Source organism: Vipera berus, assembly GCF_964194415.1.
Source record: "Vipera berus genome assembly, chromosome: 1".
In the NCBI taxonomy this organism is placed as follows: Eukaryota; Metazoa; Chordata; class Lepidosauria; order Squamata; family Viperidae; genus Vipera; species Vipera berus.
In genome coordinates this window covers 131,500,118-131,518,982 of record NC_138202.1, presented here as the reverse complement: position 1 = coordinate 131,518,982, position 18,865 = coordinate 131,500,118, and the positions used below count along the sequence as shown (strand labels likewise).

Here is an 18,865-nt window from a genome sequence, read left to right as displayed (position 1 = left end):
TCCATCAGAGAGAAGAGGGGCTTTGGAGTTGGCAGGTTTAGGGACATCCTTAAAATAGCATCAAAGCAGGAGCACTTTTTGCAATTGTTGTGAAGAGTATAGGCTGCACTTGGTCCACCACTACTTGAAAGGGAGGTTGAACCCAGTGTTGAAGGAAAAGTCTTCTTCATGTTCAGTCCAAGCTGGGGATAAATAACACAGCGACTGCTTTAGAAAGAAGGCTGCAGTTTATTGAAGAGGAGAGCCAGTCAGAAAGATGGCTCTGGAAGAAAGAGAGAGCACATGTAGGGAGTGGGTTTTTATACCCTCCGGAGCCTTTTGTTTAGAGTTGTTCCTGGGGCATGAACTTTGACCTGAGTCTGAGTGTGCCTTTCTGGTTTTCTGATGGTGATGGGTTAATCCTATTATTTCCCAAAGGTCATATCCTGCTTCACTGTGGCTGTGGCTGATGACTTAGATTTTTGGTGTTGATTCTAGGGATCTTTCTTCCTAATCCTAGTCTCCTGATTCCAGTCTTTCTGACAAGATTATCTGCATTTCTACAGAGCTGGTTTCTGCTTGGGGGAGGGAGACCTGGGGCTATTAAGAAAAAACGGCAGGCTTTTCTGCCTCTTTAAGATCCTTTTAAGAAATATATTTTTCTGCCCTTTTAATATTTCTTTCTCTGGTGGGGCTGTTCCCACACCAGTAAGAGCTTCTTTGAATCAAGTAAGAGAAAAGGTTCTGTTAGGATTCTCCTAGGTGACCTCAGGTAAAGTGGAGTGCCTGCTGTCCTTGGAGTCCCTTGTTAAGATGACATTTGTCTTCGACCTTTTCTTTCTGGCATTTTTCTTGTTGAAACTACTCTGGCTGGCAAGAATAGTTTGACAATATCAGTTGCAACAATGAAGACAACCTCCTGTCCTTGAGAGATTCCAGGGTAAGTGACTGGGGGTAACCTTTCAGGCTTGGCCTGGAAATGAAGTGTGTTGGATCACTAGCTGAACTTTGAGCCTCTGCATTCCTCATTCTCTTTCTTCCTGATACAAACTATGCGAAATACAATGTATTTGTGTAATACAGTCCCTAGTATGAAACCCTAGTGCAAAGTCAAAACTGAATTCTGTTAACCACTTGTTGAAAAAAGAAAAAAGAAAATAAAGATGTGGGAAGATGTTGCCTATTTTTGTCATCTTCCTTCCCCCCCCCACCAGGTTCCTTTAACACTATTCTTATTTTTGTTTGATTGATTTTGCATCCACAGCTCTTCCAAGGATTCAGGCCACCCAGTCTGGAAGTCTCTGCTTTGTTTAAAAATCTTTTTTTTAGTTTTCTGCTGCAGGACTTTAAAAAAAAGGAGAGCAGAAACTGCTGACACTATTCCTGACAGGACTAGGAATAAGAAAGTTGTAAGGTGCTTCCACAATACTCAGCTGCTTAACTAAGGCTGAATCAGCAGCGTTCCCCGGCACTTTAAATAAAGCTCTTAGCTTTAGTATGTCAATTCATTTCTATTTTTGTTCAGGGTATTATTGGGGAAACTAGGCCAGTTATTTAGTCGGAATTATTTGCTCTGTGGCACTTTCTTTCCTTGAAGTGATATTGTTCCTTTGCTCCTTTGCAGACTATTTCGGTTATGTTTTACTTGAATGGGACAAGCGGTGTTTGGCAAAATCTGGTTTCAATAGGATTTGATAAGAGTCAGACTTTTAGACGATGAACTTATTTAAGAGCTAATGTCTTATTTCTCAGAACTGACAGGATAGAGTGGGAAGCCAGGGGTCAATTTTCTTCCAACCTGTTGTTCTGGCAAGAAACAAGATCAGCCACATAGGAACTGAGAAATGACAACAACCATTACCCATGTAAAAATGTCAAACATGGATAGATCAGACTGAAGCCAATCAAATACCTGGGAAGCCCACAAGCGAGGCATGGGGTAGTAATGTCTTCTCATTTCTCCCAATAATTATGAACATACCAGTATAACCAGTTTGGTCTAGTGGTTAAAGCACCAGGCTAGAAACCAGGAGACTGTAAATTCAAGACCCACCTTAGCCATAAAAGCCAGCTGGGTGATGTTGGGCCAGTCACTCACTCTCAGCCCACTTCACCTCAGAGGGTTGCTGTTGTGGAAAAAAGTATTCTAATGGATATATTTGTCGCCTTGAGTTATTTGTAAATATAATAAAGGCAGGATACAAACAAATAAATAACTGATAGCCACATACTAGTATAACTGACTTTGAGAATTGTTCTAGTCCTCAAGCATAAGATTGGTAGCTACCATATTTTAAGAATTCCACTGCCGAATGATTGTGGTATGCAGAAATCTTTATTTTTAATCACTTTGGCTCTCCCAAAGTTAGTTTCACCAAATTCTTGTAAAAAGGGAACTGGTCAAGTCCCCAAGTGAACTGACTTTTGCCCATGATAAGGATGTTGTGAATCATCAAGAAGAAATATCTACAAATAAAAATGGTTGCTCAGTATAAAAATCTGCCCTACTGTATATTAAGACTAGCGTCAATGGCTGGTTTTCCTGTCAATATGTGATGTTGTATAAGAAGAGAAAGAACTTAACCCATCTCTGTTCTGATGGTACCCCCAGGTTGCATTCTTTAAGGGTGAAAGATGATCAATCTTGTTGCTGCGATGCAATAAAAATAGGCTTTGGGGCAGTGTTTTTCATATCAATATATTTTCTTCCCATCTCAAGGATAGGAGAAACTACATTACTGTTGCTCTGTGGATAAACTCTACCCATAGCCTTCTGAGAATTACTTCATCAGAAATAATCACTATTTTGAAAAGAATGAGTGGAATTATTTTATCCATTAACCTTGAATTGAAGTTTAAGTGTTACTTCACACTGCAGACTCAAGCGATATGTGGAAAGGGGAATTGAAGCATCCAGTGGTGGGCAGTTAGGTGAGTCACAGATGGAAAGTGGGTGGGTTTTATGTTCTGACCCTCAATATTATCCAGATTATTGTAGCTGCACATACTATTTGACTTAATATTATTAAATTAAATATCAAATATATTATGTTACCCCTTCATGGATTACTGCCTTGTCGTGGCGAAGGGGCTTGCGTAATTCAATGAAGCTATGAGCTATGCCGTGCAGGGCCACCCAAGACGGAAAGGTCATAGCAGAGAGTTCTGACAAAATGTGATCCACTGGAGAAGGAAATGGCAAACCACTCCAGTATCTTTGCCATGAAAACCCTATGGACAGTACCAAAAGGCAAAACGATATGACGCTGGAAGATGAGCCCCTCAGGTCGGAAGGCGTCCAATATGCTACTGGGGAAGAGCAGAGGGCTAGTACTAGTAGCGCCAGAAAGAATGAAGCGACTGGGCCAAAGCCGAAAGGACGCTCAGCTGTGGATATGTCTGGTGGTGAAAGGAAAGTCCGATGCTGTAAAGATTTTTTCTCCATAGGAACCTGGAATGTAAGATCCATGAATCAAGGAAAGCTGGACGTGGTCAAACAAGAGATGACAAGACTAAACATTGACATCTTAGGTATCAGCGAACTAAAATGGACAGGAATGGGTGAATTTAATTCAGATGACCATCAGGTATACTCCTGCGGGCAAGAATCCCTCAGAAGAAATGGAGTAGCCTTCATAGTCAATAAAAGAGTAGGAAAAGCAATACTGGGATACAATCCTCAAAATGACAGAATGATCTCAGTTCGAATCCAAGGCAAACCATTCAATATCACAGTAATCCAAGTCTATGCCCCAACCACCGGTGCTGAAGAGGATGAAATTGACCAATTCTATGAAGCCCTACAGCACCTTATAGAACTAACACCAAAAAATGATGTCCTTATCATGGGGGATTGGAATGCTAAAGTAGGAAGCCAAAAGATAACCGGAATAACAGGCAAGTTTGGCCTTGGAGTACAAAATGAAGCAGGGCACAGGCTGATAGAATTTTGTCAAGAGAATACGATGGTCATAGCAAACACTCTTTTCCAACAACCCAAGAGACGGCTTTACACATGGACATCACCAGACGGTCAACACAGAAATCAGATTGACTATATGCTCTGCAGCCAAAGATGGACAAGCTCTATACAGTCAGTAAAAACAAGACCAGGAGCTGACTGTGGCTCAGACCATGAGCTTCTTGTTGCAAAGTTTAGGCTTAAATTAAAGAAAGTAGGGAAAAGCGCTAGGCCAGTCAGGTATGATTTAAATCATATCCCTGTTCAATATATAGTAGAGGTGACAAATAGATTTAAGGAATTAGATCTGATAGACAGAGTGCCTGAAGAACTATGGACAGAGGTTCGCAACATTGTACAAGAGGTAGCAACCAAAACCATCCCAAAGAAAAAGAAATGCAAGAAAGCAAAATGGCTGTCTGAGGAAGCTTTGCAAATAGCTGAGGAAAGGAGGGAAGCGAAAGGGAGAAAAAGAAAGATATGCCCAATTAAATGCAGAATTCCAAAGAATAGCTAGAAGAGATAAGAATGCCTTCTTAAATGAACAGTGCAAAAAAATAGAAGAAAACAATAGAATAGGGAGGACCAGAGATCTTTTCAAGAAAATTGGAGAGATGAAGGGAACATTTCATGCAAAAATGGGCATGATAAAGGACCAAAATGGCAGGGACCTAACAGAGGCAGAAGAGATTAAGAAGAGGTGGCAAAATTACACAGAAGAACTATACAAGAATGAGCTTAATGTCCCTGATAATCACAATGAGGTGGTCACTGAGCTCGAGCCAGACATCCTAGAATGTGAAGTGAAGTGGGCCTTAGAAAAGCTGAGCAACAACAAAGCTAGTGGAGGTGACAGTACTCCAGCTGAGCTATTCAAAATCTTAAAAGACGATGCAGTAAAAGTGCTACACTCAATTTGCCAGCAAATTTGGAAAACTCAACAGTGGCCACAGGATTGGAAAAGATCAGTTTACATTCCAATTCCAAAGAAAGGCAGTGCCAAAGAATGTTCAAACTATCGCACCATTGCACTCATTTCTCATGCTAGTAAAGTTATGCTTAAAATTCTACAAGCTAGACTCCAGCAGTATGTGGATCGAGAACTACCAGAAGTACAGGCAGGATTTCGAAGAGGCAGAGGAACTAGAGATCAAATTGCTAACATACGCTGGATCATGGAGAAAGCTAGAGAGTTCCAGAAAAACATCTACTTCTGCTTCATTGACTATGCTAAAGCCTTTGATTGTGTGGATCATAACAAACTGTGGCCAGTCCTTAGAGAGATGGGCATACCAGACCATCTTATTTGTCTCCTGAGAAATCTATATGCGGGCCAAGAAGCAACAGTGAGAACTGGACACGGAACCACTGATTGGTTCAAAATTGGGAAAGGAGTCCGGCAAGGCTGTATACTGTCGCCTTGCCTATTTAACTTATATGCAGAGCACATCATGAGAAAGGCAGGGCTAGATGAATCAAAAGTTGGAATTAAGATTGCCGGAAGAAACATCAACAACCTAAGATATGCAGATGATACCACTCTAATGGCAGAAAGTGAAGAAGAACTAAAGAGCCTCTTGTTGCGGGTGAAGAAGGAGAGTGCAAAACTTGGGTTGAAACTAAACATTAAGAAAACCAAGATCATGGCATCTGGCCCTCTCAATTCCTGGCAAATAGATGGGGAAGAAATGGAGGTAGTGACAGATTTTATTTTCCTGGGCTCCAAGATCACTGCAGATGGGGACTGTAGCCAAGAAATTAAAAGACGCTTGCTCCTCGGGAGGAAAGCCATGACAAATCTAGACAGCACACTAAAAAGCAGAGACATCACCCTGTCAACAAAAGTGCGTATAGTCAAGGCTATGGTCTTCCCAGTTGCAATGTATGGCAGTGAAAGCTGGACCATAAGAAAGGCTGAGCGCCAAAGAATTGAAGCCTTTGAACTATGGTGCTGGAGAAGACTCCTGCGAGTTCCTTGGACTGCAAGGCGATCAAACCGGTCAGTCCTAGAGGAGATCAACCCTGACTGCTCTTTAGAAGGCCAGATTCTGAAGCTAAAACTCAAATACTTTGGCCACCTAATGAGAAGGAAGGACTCACTGGAGAAGAGCCTAATGCTGGGAAAGATCGAGGGCAATAGAAGAAGGGGACGACGGAGAATGAGGTGGCTGGATGGAATCATTGAAGCAGTAGGTGTGAGCTTAGATGGACTCCAGAAGATGGTAAAGGACAGGAAGGCCTGGAGGAACATTGTCCATAGGGTCGCGATGGGTCGGACACGACTTCGCAACTAACAACAACAACAACATATTATGTTGCTGTAGTGGCCATCTACCTTGACTTTCTGCTGGATGGTGATGTCATCTATTAATACTTGTATTCTATGTACAGTAATTGTGTATTTTGTTAATGTGTAAAAAATGAATTGTTCCCCCCCCGCCCAAATTTATGTTTATGTAGTGCTGGAATTCTCTATATGTCTGCAAGTATCGATCTTGGTAACCATACCGTCTGTGCATTATGTAGTTTTTTAAAAAAGATTTTTAAAATATAGACAAATATAAAGTGTGAAACTGATGTATATAATAAACAAAAGTGTCAGCTTCAAGTATCATTTTTATTTCAGGAGAACGTTTTTGGATCACATAATTGTTAATAAAAACAGTGTGTCATTGCAGACCAAAATTATATTTCCTTTTCAAAAAAAATGTTGAAGATGAGTTGGGATAGGAGTGAATAAGATGATGTGATAGTTACCAATTGACCTGGCTAATAATAAATAAACATTTTGTGCCTGACTCTTCACCATGTTGTTTTGTAGGTAGACAAATTCCTATTTTTGGGAAGTGCCTGTGACAACTTTTGAAATCTTTCAAGATCAGTTGGTTTTTTGGTTTTTGTTTGTTGGAGGTTTTTTTTATACCTCATGACTTTTTTCTCCTAATCCCGATATAAAATTTACGGTTAGCTTATGGAAGTAATGATGATAATGATGATTGCTCTGGCATGTGAAACAGAACCAATTTGGTGTAGTGGTTCAGTGCTGTCCTAGAAAGCAGGAGTCCATGAGTTCTAGTGGTCCCTTTGGACCAGTCATTCGATCTTAGACCAACCTATATCCAGAGTTGGTGTTATGAGGAAAATATGAGATGGGTATTATAGGTATGATAGATAGATAGATAGATAGATAGATAGATAGATAGATAGATAGATAGATAGATAGATAGATAGATAGATAGATAGATAGATAGATAGAGTTGGATAAACTGATTATTGAAACCGTTACTTTCTATAATAAGATGACCTAGTTTGTAATACGTGTGTGTGTGTGTGTGTGTGTGTGCGTCTGTTATGACCCTATAATTTCTTAACTGGGAGTAAAATCGGAGCAACTGGATGGAGCTGAGTATTTACTGACTAGCTGCCCTTCCTGACACCATGCGGAGTTCGCACCAGATATTTTTTTTCTTTGCGCCCAGAGAGAGAAGTATCTGCCCATACATACTTACACGCATGCATACATATAGATAAAATAAGAACAGAAATGAGAACAGAAATCAATTTAATTTTGTGCTCTTGCCTAACAAACTATTTTAGATGTTAAGCAAAATGGCTACTAAGTAAACACATGAGAAAGATGAGAAAGACTGCAAAGATCACTGACTGCTGCTGCCTCAATTAGATAATCTTTCAAAAAGTGTTCTATCACCTGTTATTTTTAGCTTGAAACTGACCAGATGTTAATCAATTCCACACTGAATTAACATAAATGCACTCATGGTAGAAAATGATTTTTTTATTATCATTTATTACTATCATATTTGCAAAATTGTTGCTTATCCAACGCATTGTTAAACCAGGATTATCTGTACAAGTAGTCATTAATGATAGTACCGTAATAGGGACTGGAATTTTTGTTACTAAGCAATGCACTTGTAAAGTGCCTATGCTGCATAACAATGGAAATTCTGGCATTCTTGCTGCTGCTGAGCAAATCACTGTGGGTCATTAAGTGAGCAGATCACATTGTGATGTTGTAATTGCAATCACATGATTACAGAGGTGCTGCAACTGATGTAAGTGCAAGGATCTCTTATAACTACTACTTATTCAGCACTGTCATAAGTTCAAATGGTGGTTGAACCATTGTGTTCAGCTTATTAGCAGATTCACTTACGGACTACTATGTCTGATAATACGTTTTTAAAGTACCTGCATATAAGTCCATCCAGGGATAAGCAGACCCTTGCACTTTTAACCAAAATACCATGAAAATTGGAGGTCAGCTTATCCATTGGTGTATTGTTCATGGTATTTTGGTTAAAATTTTGTGGGACAGCTTATCCCTGAAGGGTGGTGTGATAGCTCAGCGGTTAAGGCACTGAGCTTGTTGGTTGGAAAGCTGGAAACCCCGGTTTGAAGCCTGAGCACCACATGGTGGGGTGAGCTCCCATCCTCTCTCCAGCTCCTGCCAATCTAGCAGTTCGAAAGCATGCAAATGTGAGTAGATAAATAGGTACCACTTGGGTGAGAAGGTAACACTGCCCCGTGATGTCATGCTGGCCACATGACTACAGAAATGTCTTCAGACAGTGCTGGCTCAATGGCCTTGAAACAGAGATGAGCACTGTCCCCTAGAATCAGCAACAACTAGCGGAGTAACATCCTCATGACTCTTTTAGCTTTACTTTACTTATCCATGAATGGTATACGGGTATACCATTATATTATATATGAGGGTATACAATATATTTCATATGAGTTGAAGAATTTGGATATATCTTGAAGTATGAGAACTGTAATTTCTTAGAATACATAAAATTTTGTCTTGAAGCTATATACTATATACAGTATATTATGTATTTATATAGTCAGAGATTCAAGTCACACAGGAAAACCCTGGGTGCAGTTTTGAGAAACCTCCAGAGTACACACACACACACACACACACACACACACACACACACACACATATATATATATATATATATATATATATATATATATATATATATATATATATATATATATATATATATATATATATATATATATATATATATATATATATATATATACATTTATATACTTATATACACATATATATACATAGGTAAAGGTAAAGGTTCCCCCGCACATGCGTGCTAGTGGTTTCCGACTCTAGGGGCCGGTGCTCATCTCTGTTTCAAAGCCGAAGAGCCAGCGCTTGTCCGAGGATGTCTCCATGGTCATGTGGCTGGCATGACTAGAGCCTTGGTGGAGCAGTGGGCTATTGCCTCCTTAAGTAACACCAGCTGCCTGCAATTAGTGCAGGTTCGCATCCCACCAGGCTCAAGGTTGACTCAGCCTTCCATCCTTCCGAGGTAGGTAAAATGAGGACCCAGATTGTTGGGGGCAATTAAGCTGACTTTGTAATAATGCCGCTTGGGGGTGTGTGTGTGAAAGCCCTAATAAGCAGGCATATACATAGAATGAAGGCTACTGCTAAGCTTGTAAGCCGCCCTGAGTCTTCGGAGAAGGGCGGGATATAAATGGAATTAAAATAAAATAAATAAAATAAAAATAAATGACTAGACACCAAAGGCGCACAGAATGCTGTTACCTTCCCACCGTAGTGGTCCCTATTTTTCTACTTGCATTTTTATGTGCTTTCGAACTGCTAGGTTGGCAGAAGCTGGGACGAGTAACAGGTGCTCACTCTGTTACGCGGCACTCAGGATTCGACCCGCCAAACTGCTGACCTTCTGATCGACAAGCTCAGCATCCTAACCCACTGAGCCACCGCGTCTCTATATATACATATATACATACAAATACTGTACATATACAATACATATACATATACATATACATACATGTACACATGTACACACACACACATATATATATATATATATATATGTATGTGTGTGTGTATATACATATACATATACATATACATATACATATACATATACATATACATATACATATATGTGTGTAAATTGCTAACAAAGAATTAAGGGAGACTGATATGCATTTCAAACTTATTAGTTTTCATCAGTCAGCCATACCCTTCTGAGATTCGAACCTGGGCTGATTGCACATTAGGCAGTTATTTTTACCTCTAGGCCACAGGCTCTCTCTCGCTTTGTTAGCTTAAGAAGCAAGGGGAGATATGTGTCAAATGCTTGTTAACTATTTAGATTACCTTGCTAGGCCCCAAACATGGGACAAATCTTTATTTCCTGTTTCAGCCTATCATGAAGCTAACAAAGCGAGAGAGAGCCTGTGGCCTAGAGGTAAAAATAACTGCCTAATGTGCAATCAGCCCAGGTTCGAATCTCAGAAGGGTATGGCTGACTGATGAAAACTAATAAGTTTGAAATGCATATCAGTCTCCCTTAATTCTTTGTTAGCAATTTACACAAATATATGAGCTGTCACCGGTGTGACAACTGCCTGTTTGATGGCCTTCATGATAGGCTGAAACAGGAAATAAAGATTTGTCCCATGTTTGGGCTGCTGATAGTTGCCTATCATGAGACTTTTTCACATACAGAGCAGACATAAAGCATCCATTGACTAGGTTGCTCATATTCAGTATAAACACACCTCCTGAACCATCTGCACTTTTAAAGATAAAGGAGATAAAGGAGAATCTATTGAAATGAATTAAAGAGTATCTTTTATTGAACCATGTCTGTCTCTCCTCTTCTTTTTCTTGCTCTCTCCCATAGCATCCTCTTCGCAGACATTGAGGGTTTTACCAGTCTCGCTTCCCAGTGTACTGCTCAGGAGTTGGTCATGACGCTGAATGAACTCTTTGCCAGATTTGATAAGCTTGCTGCTGTAAGTAGGGTTTATTCTTTGCTTCCTCAATTATGGTGGTATCATATTTTGGTCTATTGCAAATTGTCCATTGTCTTCACAGGCAGCCTGGCAACATCCTGGATCGTGAAATAAAAGTGCATTTTTCCCCCCTGTTTTGCAGGAGAATCACTGTTTACGTATAAAAATCTTAGGTGATTGCTATTACTGTGTATCTGGATTACCTGAAGCCAGAGCAGACCATGCACACTGTTGTGTTGAAATGGGAATGGATATGATAGAAGCCATTTCGTAAGTATACACTTCCCATGGTGGAGTAATGACCGTATATCAAATGAATATGCCGAATGCTTTAAAACTATAGTTTCTGAAATTCCTAGTCAGTAGTGCCAATGCCTAATAGGAATTGTAGCCCACCACATGATAAGGCATCAGATTGGAGAGGTTAGGTATAGACTGATCTTTAATGATATCCTCAATTGGAATGCTAACTCAGTAATAATGCAAATGTGTGTTGGCGCCATTTTCCATAATGTTGCATAGTGATGTGATGTAGCAATTAAAGGAATGGATTGACACTGTTGAAACTTCATTTTAAACATGGCGCTTAGTGGATAACTTGGAGCTCAATCTGGCCTACCTCCAAAGGTTATTATAATGAAAATAAAAATAAGGAGTGACTGCTTATGGGTTCCTTAGAAGAAAGGCAAGATAAAAATGTAAAAAATAAATCCTAATATCAGTAATAATCATGACCTTGCCTCATTTCCCTTTCTTCAAAACGTTACATTGATGACAACTTTGTCAATAGAAGCTTCCATCTTGAAGTGGATATTATTCAGAAGCCAGTCTGACTCTGGATGACACTAAGATTAAAGCATTGCACATCAATATCCACATTTCCCCTGTACAGGAAAACCTATGACCACAATTGAGCCCAAAATTTCAGTTGCATTTTATGGCCTATTTTGCCACAGTTGTTAAGTGAATCACTGCAATTTTTAAGTGAATCATGCAATCATGATTCCCCCATTGACTTTGCTTGTCAGAAGCCAGCTGAGAAGGTTAAACATGGTAATCATTTAAAGCAGAGGTCCCCAACCTTTTGGGCACCAGGGACCGGTTCAGTGGAGAGAGGTTTTTCCGTGGACCAGAGGATGCATGGTTTTGTGTGCTGCCTGCATCTCTCGGATGGGGCTTTGCTTGTTTGTGCGGCCCGGTTGCTGGCATGCCGCGGCCTGGTACTGGGCCACGGACTGGAGGTTGGGGACCCCTGGTTTAAAGAGCTGTGGTGGCACAGTGGTTAGAATGCAGTATTGCAGGCTAATTCTGCTGACTGCGGGCTGCCAGCAGTTCAGCAGTTCGATTTTCACTGGCTCAAGGTTGACTCAGTCTTCCATCCTTCCGAGTTTGGTAAACTGAGGAGTCAGATTGTTGGGGGCAATACGCTGACTCTGTAAACCACTTAGAGAGGGCTGCAAAAGCACTGTAAAGCAGTATATAATTCTAAGTGTTAGAAGTGCTATTGCTCTAATCAATGACTCTGGGACAGTGCAAACATCATAAATATGTGCCAGTTGCCAAGCACCCAAATTTTGACCATATGACTACGCGGATGCTTCAATGGTTGTAAGTGTGAAAACCAGGCTTAAGTTCCTTTTTGCAGTGCCATTGTAATTTCGGTCACTAAACGAATGGTTGTAAGTCAAGGGCTATCGGTACTCTGATAGATAGCCAGAATTGTACCAGCTGGAGCTGTGAAGGTTTTGCTTAGCTGATAACGTGCTTCACTTAGCACAAATCATGCTAATTCAACATTTTCTGGCATCTGCATGAACACAGTGTTAGAGAAGCTTCAGATAGGCTGGCTTCCATATAAACACTTCTGCAATAAGAGGCTACTCCTACCCCAGTTAAATTCCCTCAAGGCTAGATTGATCCCAGGTTATGCAGAATCTCAAAAGGCATGTGTGTGTGCGTGCGCGCACACACACACACACATATAGTCTGGAAGTTGCAATGCCATCACCTGGGGAAGTCACTACAGTTGTTGTGACCTATTAAGCTATTGGATACCAAAAGGAACCTTAAAATTAATGTAATACAAGCATTTGATTGCTTATTTCCTTTAATTTTAATAGAAAGTAGAGGCACCCTGCTTTTTCTAAGTTGCACCTATTATTTCAGGGTACCTTGTAGATTTCTGTCAAGGTAGGGTAAAGAATTTTAAGAGCTTTCTAAATTCTTACACTTTTATTAACTAATTGCTGAAAGTTTGCAAGGCAAAAAAGCTATGTAAATTTATCAAAAGAGCTTCCTAAATGGTCCAGCAATTATAATGACTGCCAACTCAGCTTTTTAATCTTTATTACTTTCATTTATCTGAGAAGCCTTCTCTCTTCATCAGGGAAGACGGAGGAGGTAGTGAGAACAGAAAGTCTCTCACTCCAGATTTAGAAATGAGGTAAAGGTTGTTAAATAATTTTCATCCCACATAAAGCAAGAACCAGGTTTTTGAAAGCTGACAAGGGATGATTTGTAAACAGAGAATGGAATACTCTTCCACACCTATTTCCAACTCTTGTTGTAAACACAGTGCAAGTCTTTGCAAATGCCGCATGTTTTACTAACAACCTCACTAAACTCCTTTGGATTGCGTGGCAGGCCAAAATACTGTCTTAAGGCCAGAGTTGATCAGAGGCCTTTGTTACAATTTCTAACTATATAGAAGACATCTTATTTACTTTTTCAATTCATGCTATTTGTTAAAAAAAAACAGCAATCCACGGGGGACATAATTGGGCTCTGGGGGATGGAGGCAGCATTGTGACACAAACCCTGCCTCTTTTCTGTATATATCATGACATCATATACACTTCAAGGGAACAGAACTTGGGATGAGATGTTAGAATGCTCCTTTATGAGAACCTGTCAATGTCACTGATGAACATTAAGCATTTCATCCATATACAGTATATTGTCATTCTATTGTACTAGGTAAATTGTATTTGTTTTTGTAAAATCTCACATATATTGTTACTAAAAGATGATTCAAATTCGGTTCATTTTTTTAGGAAAAAAATTACCAGCTATTTTAATTAAAAATTGCTTCAGAATATTATATTCTCACGGGAAAAAAGATCATTTTTTTATCCAATCAAATGAAATTGACTGCTGAAAAGTAACCAAGTTCCCGCTACGATTAATACCAAAAACTTTTCCAGGATCATATGTGTTGCGTAGTGGGTTCTGGAGAGCAGTAAGGACGCCGAGACGATGAGTACAGCATAGCAGCTTTTTATTGGTAGAAGTGACTGTACTGTGGAATAGGGGTTACCTGCGCCCTTTATATACCTGGCCAGGTACACATCCAACCAATCAGGGTGAACCTCTGTTTCCCACCGAAAACTGATCCCGGCCACAACAGTTTCGGTTCAGCACCACCTGGTGGTATCTGTTATGCAAGTGGTTAAGGTGTTCCATTGAGCTCAATACGTAACAATATGGGTGCTCATTAGTAACACTGAAGCTGAGCCTATAGTTATAAATAGTTAATATCATTTTTATTCCAGTACTTGATTGTGGTTAACAAGTATGCGTCTTGGCATTATTTAAAACTAGAAAATTAAAACCCTAATCATAAGAGAGCTGTACTTGAACATAATTTTTTACTCCCATAAAGAAATGCTCATTAATTTATAAATATATTTAAAATATTTAACTGGAAAGGAGGCATTTCTCTCATAATATATCAATTTTGGTGCAAAATTAATTTTGCAATATTAATACTTCCCCACAAACATTAGATATTTATCCATCTTTTAATATCGTCATTCATCTGAGTAATGCTATTGAAATATTCTTGTGTCTTAAACAGAATATTTTCCAGGAGACAATAATTTCCAGGTATGTAATAGATTCTGGAAAATAAGCATCTATTTGCTCAGAAACGTCTTGCTGACTGGGATAATATTTCATTTATTCCAAATTACTATTTAGCCAGAATAATAATTTCAGATTAAAGTGAAAGTTTTCTTAATCATCACTGAAAAAAATATCATCTGCATATAATATCTTAGATTTAAATTTAGACTCCCTGGATTTCACCAGTTTGTTTTATTAGGCATGCCAAGAGTTCCAGCATCAAATTAAAATTAGAGGAAATAATGGACATATTTGATATATTTTAATTACTAGCCAGATGTACCCATTAGTATTACATAAACAGATGAATTATAATAATACATTGTAATTCACATTAAATTTGAAACAAAAATTAGATTTGAATCAAATCAAAACTCTTCTGCATAGACGCCAGCCCAACTGGTTCATGTTTATTAGCATGCAAAGCTATTACACAAACCTCAAGTCTTGTATTGACTGAGGCACAATGTTTTTTCATGAGACTGACTGTTTAGGATGAATTGAGGGAATACCTTCTGTAATCTTCTTGCCAAGATAACTCTACAAATCTCAGTGTCAAACATTTAACAGAGACTCTAAATGTACAGAGGATCTTTGCCACCTTTCAAAATTACAGTGATGTAAACATCATAGTATGTACAATACCTGGCATATCTTTAGTTTCATAAAATGTTTGAAATATTTTCAAAGGTATAACTTTCTCCATATAATTTTTATATCACTCTATTGTTTTCTATGGGACCCAAGACGCTTCCAGATTTCCTGTAGTATTTAAATAACCTGGCAACAGACTTGTTATTTCTTGAAGATTTGTTGCGTTAAAAAACCCTGCTCATTAGCTGCATCTACAAAGCAAATTTTTAATAACATTCAAGAAGTTAAATGAGATTAATTTGCTATAATCACTGTAAATTGTTTCCAAAGAATCCCTTCTTAAGGGCATTATTTTACTTAGTTGCACATGTTTCAAGCAATTGGCCAATAATTAGTTTCCCTGATTTTTCTACTTATTTCTAGTACGTTTATTTTCATTCATGCAAAAGGTCTGTAATAAATTAATAATAACAAAAATAACAATATTCTGTGCTCATGCAAATATAGCAAATAAGCAAGGAGCACCCATAGATTCTATAGATCTCCTTTCCATGTTAGATTTCCTTGTCTCCATAGAGTTCATCCATAGATTTCCTTTTTACATCCATGTCCTGGGGGCTGCGAGTAGCATAGCAGAAGACAACGTATAGCAGTGATTCACTGGGAGCCACTAGGTCAGGGGTGTCAAACTCAGTTTCATTGAGGGCCGCATCAGCATTGCGGTTGCCCTCAGGGGGCCGGGTGGGTATGGCCAGGGTGGGCGTGGCCTACTGGGTGGGAGTGGCCAGCTCTACATCGTTCGCATCAAGGGTGCCTATGGGGGCCTGGGCAGGAGTGGGACAGATCTGAGGGTCTCTGGCAGAAGGAGGGTCTCTGGGCCAGGGCCAAGGCAGTGGGGGCCGTTCCCTCACTGTTTCCAGGATGGCTTTGCAGGCCACATGAAACCACTTCACGGACCGGATCCGGCCCCTGGGCCTTGTTTTTGACATGTCTGCACTAGGTCATTAAGAAATAATCTGCAAAATTATATAAATTCCACTGTTCTGTTAATAATGCAGTAATGAATAATGATCCTCTGTCCAATGCATGAAGCTCACAATTAAGCCAGGGCTCACTAAAGTGTGTTTCTACCTTTCAAATTGTGCAGTTGTGAAAGGGAAGGACTAAGCTGTGTTTGAGGGATCTACTGCAAATTCTTGTTTTATATGTTTGTCTTTTCACCTTCTCTATAAAGGACAAAGAGAGGTCCCATCAGTTCCTTTAATTCTACCATTGCAAGGACTTGTGCATTTTTGTAATGCATTTGCAGAGATAACTGATGGATTGTTAGAATCTGAGGAGGCTGGGGTTATCCTCTAATGTCCCCATTATGTTTGAAGTAGTCATGATCACCAAGAGAATTCATCTTTATTGAATTTGTATGAAGTTCTGAGTTCACTATATTAGCCACTCTATTGCACAAAATCCTTATGTAAGAAATGTTTAAGGCATGATCACAGAATCTTTTTGAAGTTAAGGATTTTTTTCAAGTTTTTTTCCCCCAGTGGGAAAAGTAGTCTTCAAATATGTGTGTGCCTCTGTGTCTGTGTATCTGACAAAGTGAGCTTACTGAGAGAGTGAGAATTCTTTATTGGCCAAGTGTGGTTGGACACACAAAGAATTTTCAGGCAAATGGCTGTCCAGTCTCTTCTTAAAAACTTCCAGTGTTGGAGCATTCACCACTTCTGGAGGCAGGTTGTTCCACTGGTTAATTATTCTAACTGTCAGGAAGTTTCTCCTTAGTTCTAGCTTCTCTCCTTGACTAGTTTCCATCCGTTGCTTCTTGTCCTGCTTTCAGGTGCTTTGGAGAATAGCTTGGCTCCCTCTTCTTTGTGGCAGCCCCTGAGATATTGGAACACTGCTATCGTGTCACCCCTCACTCTTCTCTTCGTTAAACTACACATACCCAATTCCAGCAACTGTTCCCTATATGTTTTAGCCTCCAGTCCCCCAATCATCTTTGTTGCTCTTCTCTGTACCCTTTCTAGAGTCTTGACATCTTTTTTACATCGTGGTGACCAAAACTGGATGCAGTATTCCAGGTGTGGCCTTACCAAAGCATTGTAAAGTGGTATTAGTACTTCACTTGATCTTGATTCTATCCCTCTGTTAATGCAGCCTAGCACTGTGTTGGCTTTTTTGGCAGCTGCAGCACACTGCTGGCTCATATTGAAGTGATTGTCTACTAGGACTCCGAGATCCCTCTCACAGTTACTACTATTGAGCAAGTTACCACCTATACTATACCTGTGCATTTGATTTTTCCTGCCTAAATGTAGAACCTTACTTTTTTCACCCTCTGGGGCTCGCCAGCCAGCATTGCCTGGCCGACAGCACCCTGAGGAGGCTGACTCTGTGGGAGCGAACCGGGCGATGGGAGGTTGACAATGGCAGCAAGTGGTCTCGCAAGTACCCAGGCCTAAGCCATGTAGGGCTTTAAAGGTTATAACCAGCACCTTGAATCGCACCCGGAGGGCAACCGGAAGCCAATGCAGCTCGCACAGGAGTGGTGTAACATGGGAGTACCGAGATACTCCCATAAGCACCCGCGCGGCCACATTTTGCACCAGTTGAAGCCTCCGGGTGCTCTTCAAGGGCAGCCCCATGTAAAGAGCATTGCAGTAATCCAAACGAGAAGTGACGAGGGCGTGGGTAACCGTGCATAGGGCCTCTCGGTCCCAAAAGGGGCGCAACTGGCACACTAGGTGAACCTGTGCGAAGGACCCCCTGGTCATGGCCATTAGATGATCATCCAAGTTGAGCCATGAATCCAGGAGGACACCCAAGTTGCGAGCCCTTTCTGTATACTTGATTTGATAAAGAATCTTCCCTATGAGATCTGTTTTTGTCCTTTAAAAAGGACTGTTACATCCTCGGCTGTATCACAATACTAATCCTGGCCAATACAATATGCAGCCATAGCAACATTTTCAACTAATCATTTAAGGTCTTCCAAGGGCAAGAGTAATCTTAACAGATTTCTCCCTATTCCTGAGATATAATCTGCTTTCAAATTGTTATGTTCCTCCTAATAAATGTTTGTTGTCAAAATCAAAATTCCACAAAGGATACACATGATAATTTTGGGAGCAACCTTATAAACTCTTTAAAACTGGACCCTGTTGGAACAACTAAAGTAGAAATAACTGTTGGTTGACTATAACAGAACTGCTGTTGTGATTCAGGGTCAGCCTGTGGGTTTGGCAGTTGGGTCGGACGACTCAGAGGAGGAGGGGGATGTTGAAGACCTTGCTGAGGGGGTTGAAGATCTTGCTGATGAGAGCCCTCAGCCAGGCCCCTCCCACTTGGTCACCACGGAGACCCAGCTGTGTGAGCCTGACAGTGTGGATGAAGATGACCCACAGCTGGCCCTGTTCAAGGACGCCCGATGCAGGAGGCAGTCAATTAGGAGTAAACAGAGGAAGGCAATGGGGCTCCTCGGAAGGAGGCACAGAGAAGCCACGCCCTGAACTCTATATAAGGGGAATGTGTGGGAGGGCTGGTTTGCTGAAGGCAACCGCTTGGATAGTTCATGTTTCTTAAAGCTCCTGTTTCTTG

General features: G+C 40.3%; 1 protein-coding gene across 1 annotated transcript in view; it reads left to right on the top strand.

Moving 5' to 3' along the window:
• ADCY5 (adenylate cyclase 5) overlaps positions 1 to 18,865 on the top strand; it is a gene marked incomplete at its 5' end in the record, with an annotated part of 239,681 nt that overhangs the window by 167,988 nt on the left and 52,828 nt on the right. The window contains 2 exons of the mRNA XM_081313004.1: positions 10,660 to 10,771; positions 10,914 to 11,041. Of these exons, the coding sequence (XP_081169130.1) occupies positions 10,660 to 10,771; positions 10,914 to 11,041 (240 nt within the window). The remainder of the gene's footprint in view (positions 1 to 10,659; positions 10,772 to 10,913; positions 11,042 to 18,865) is intronic.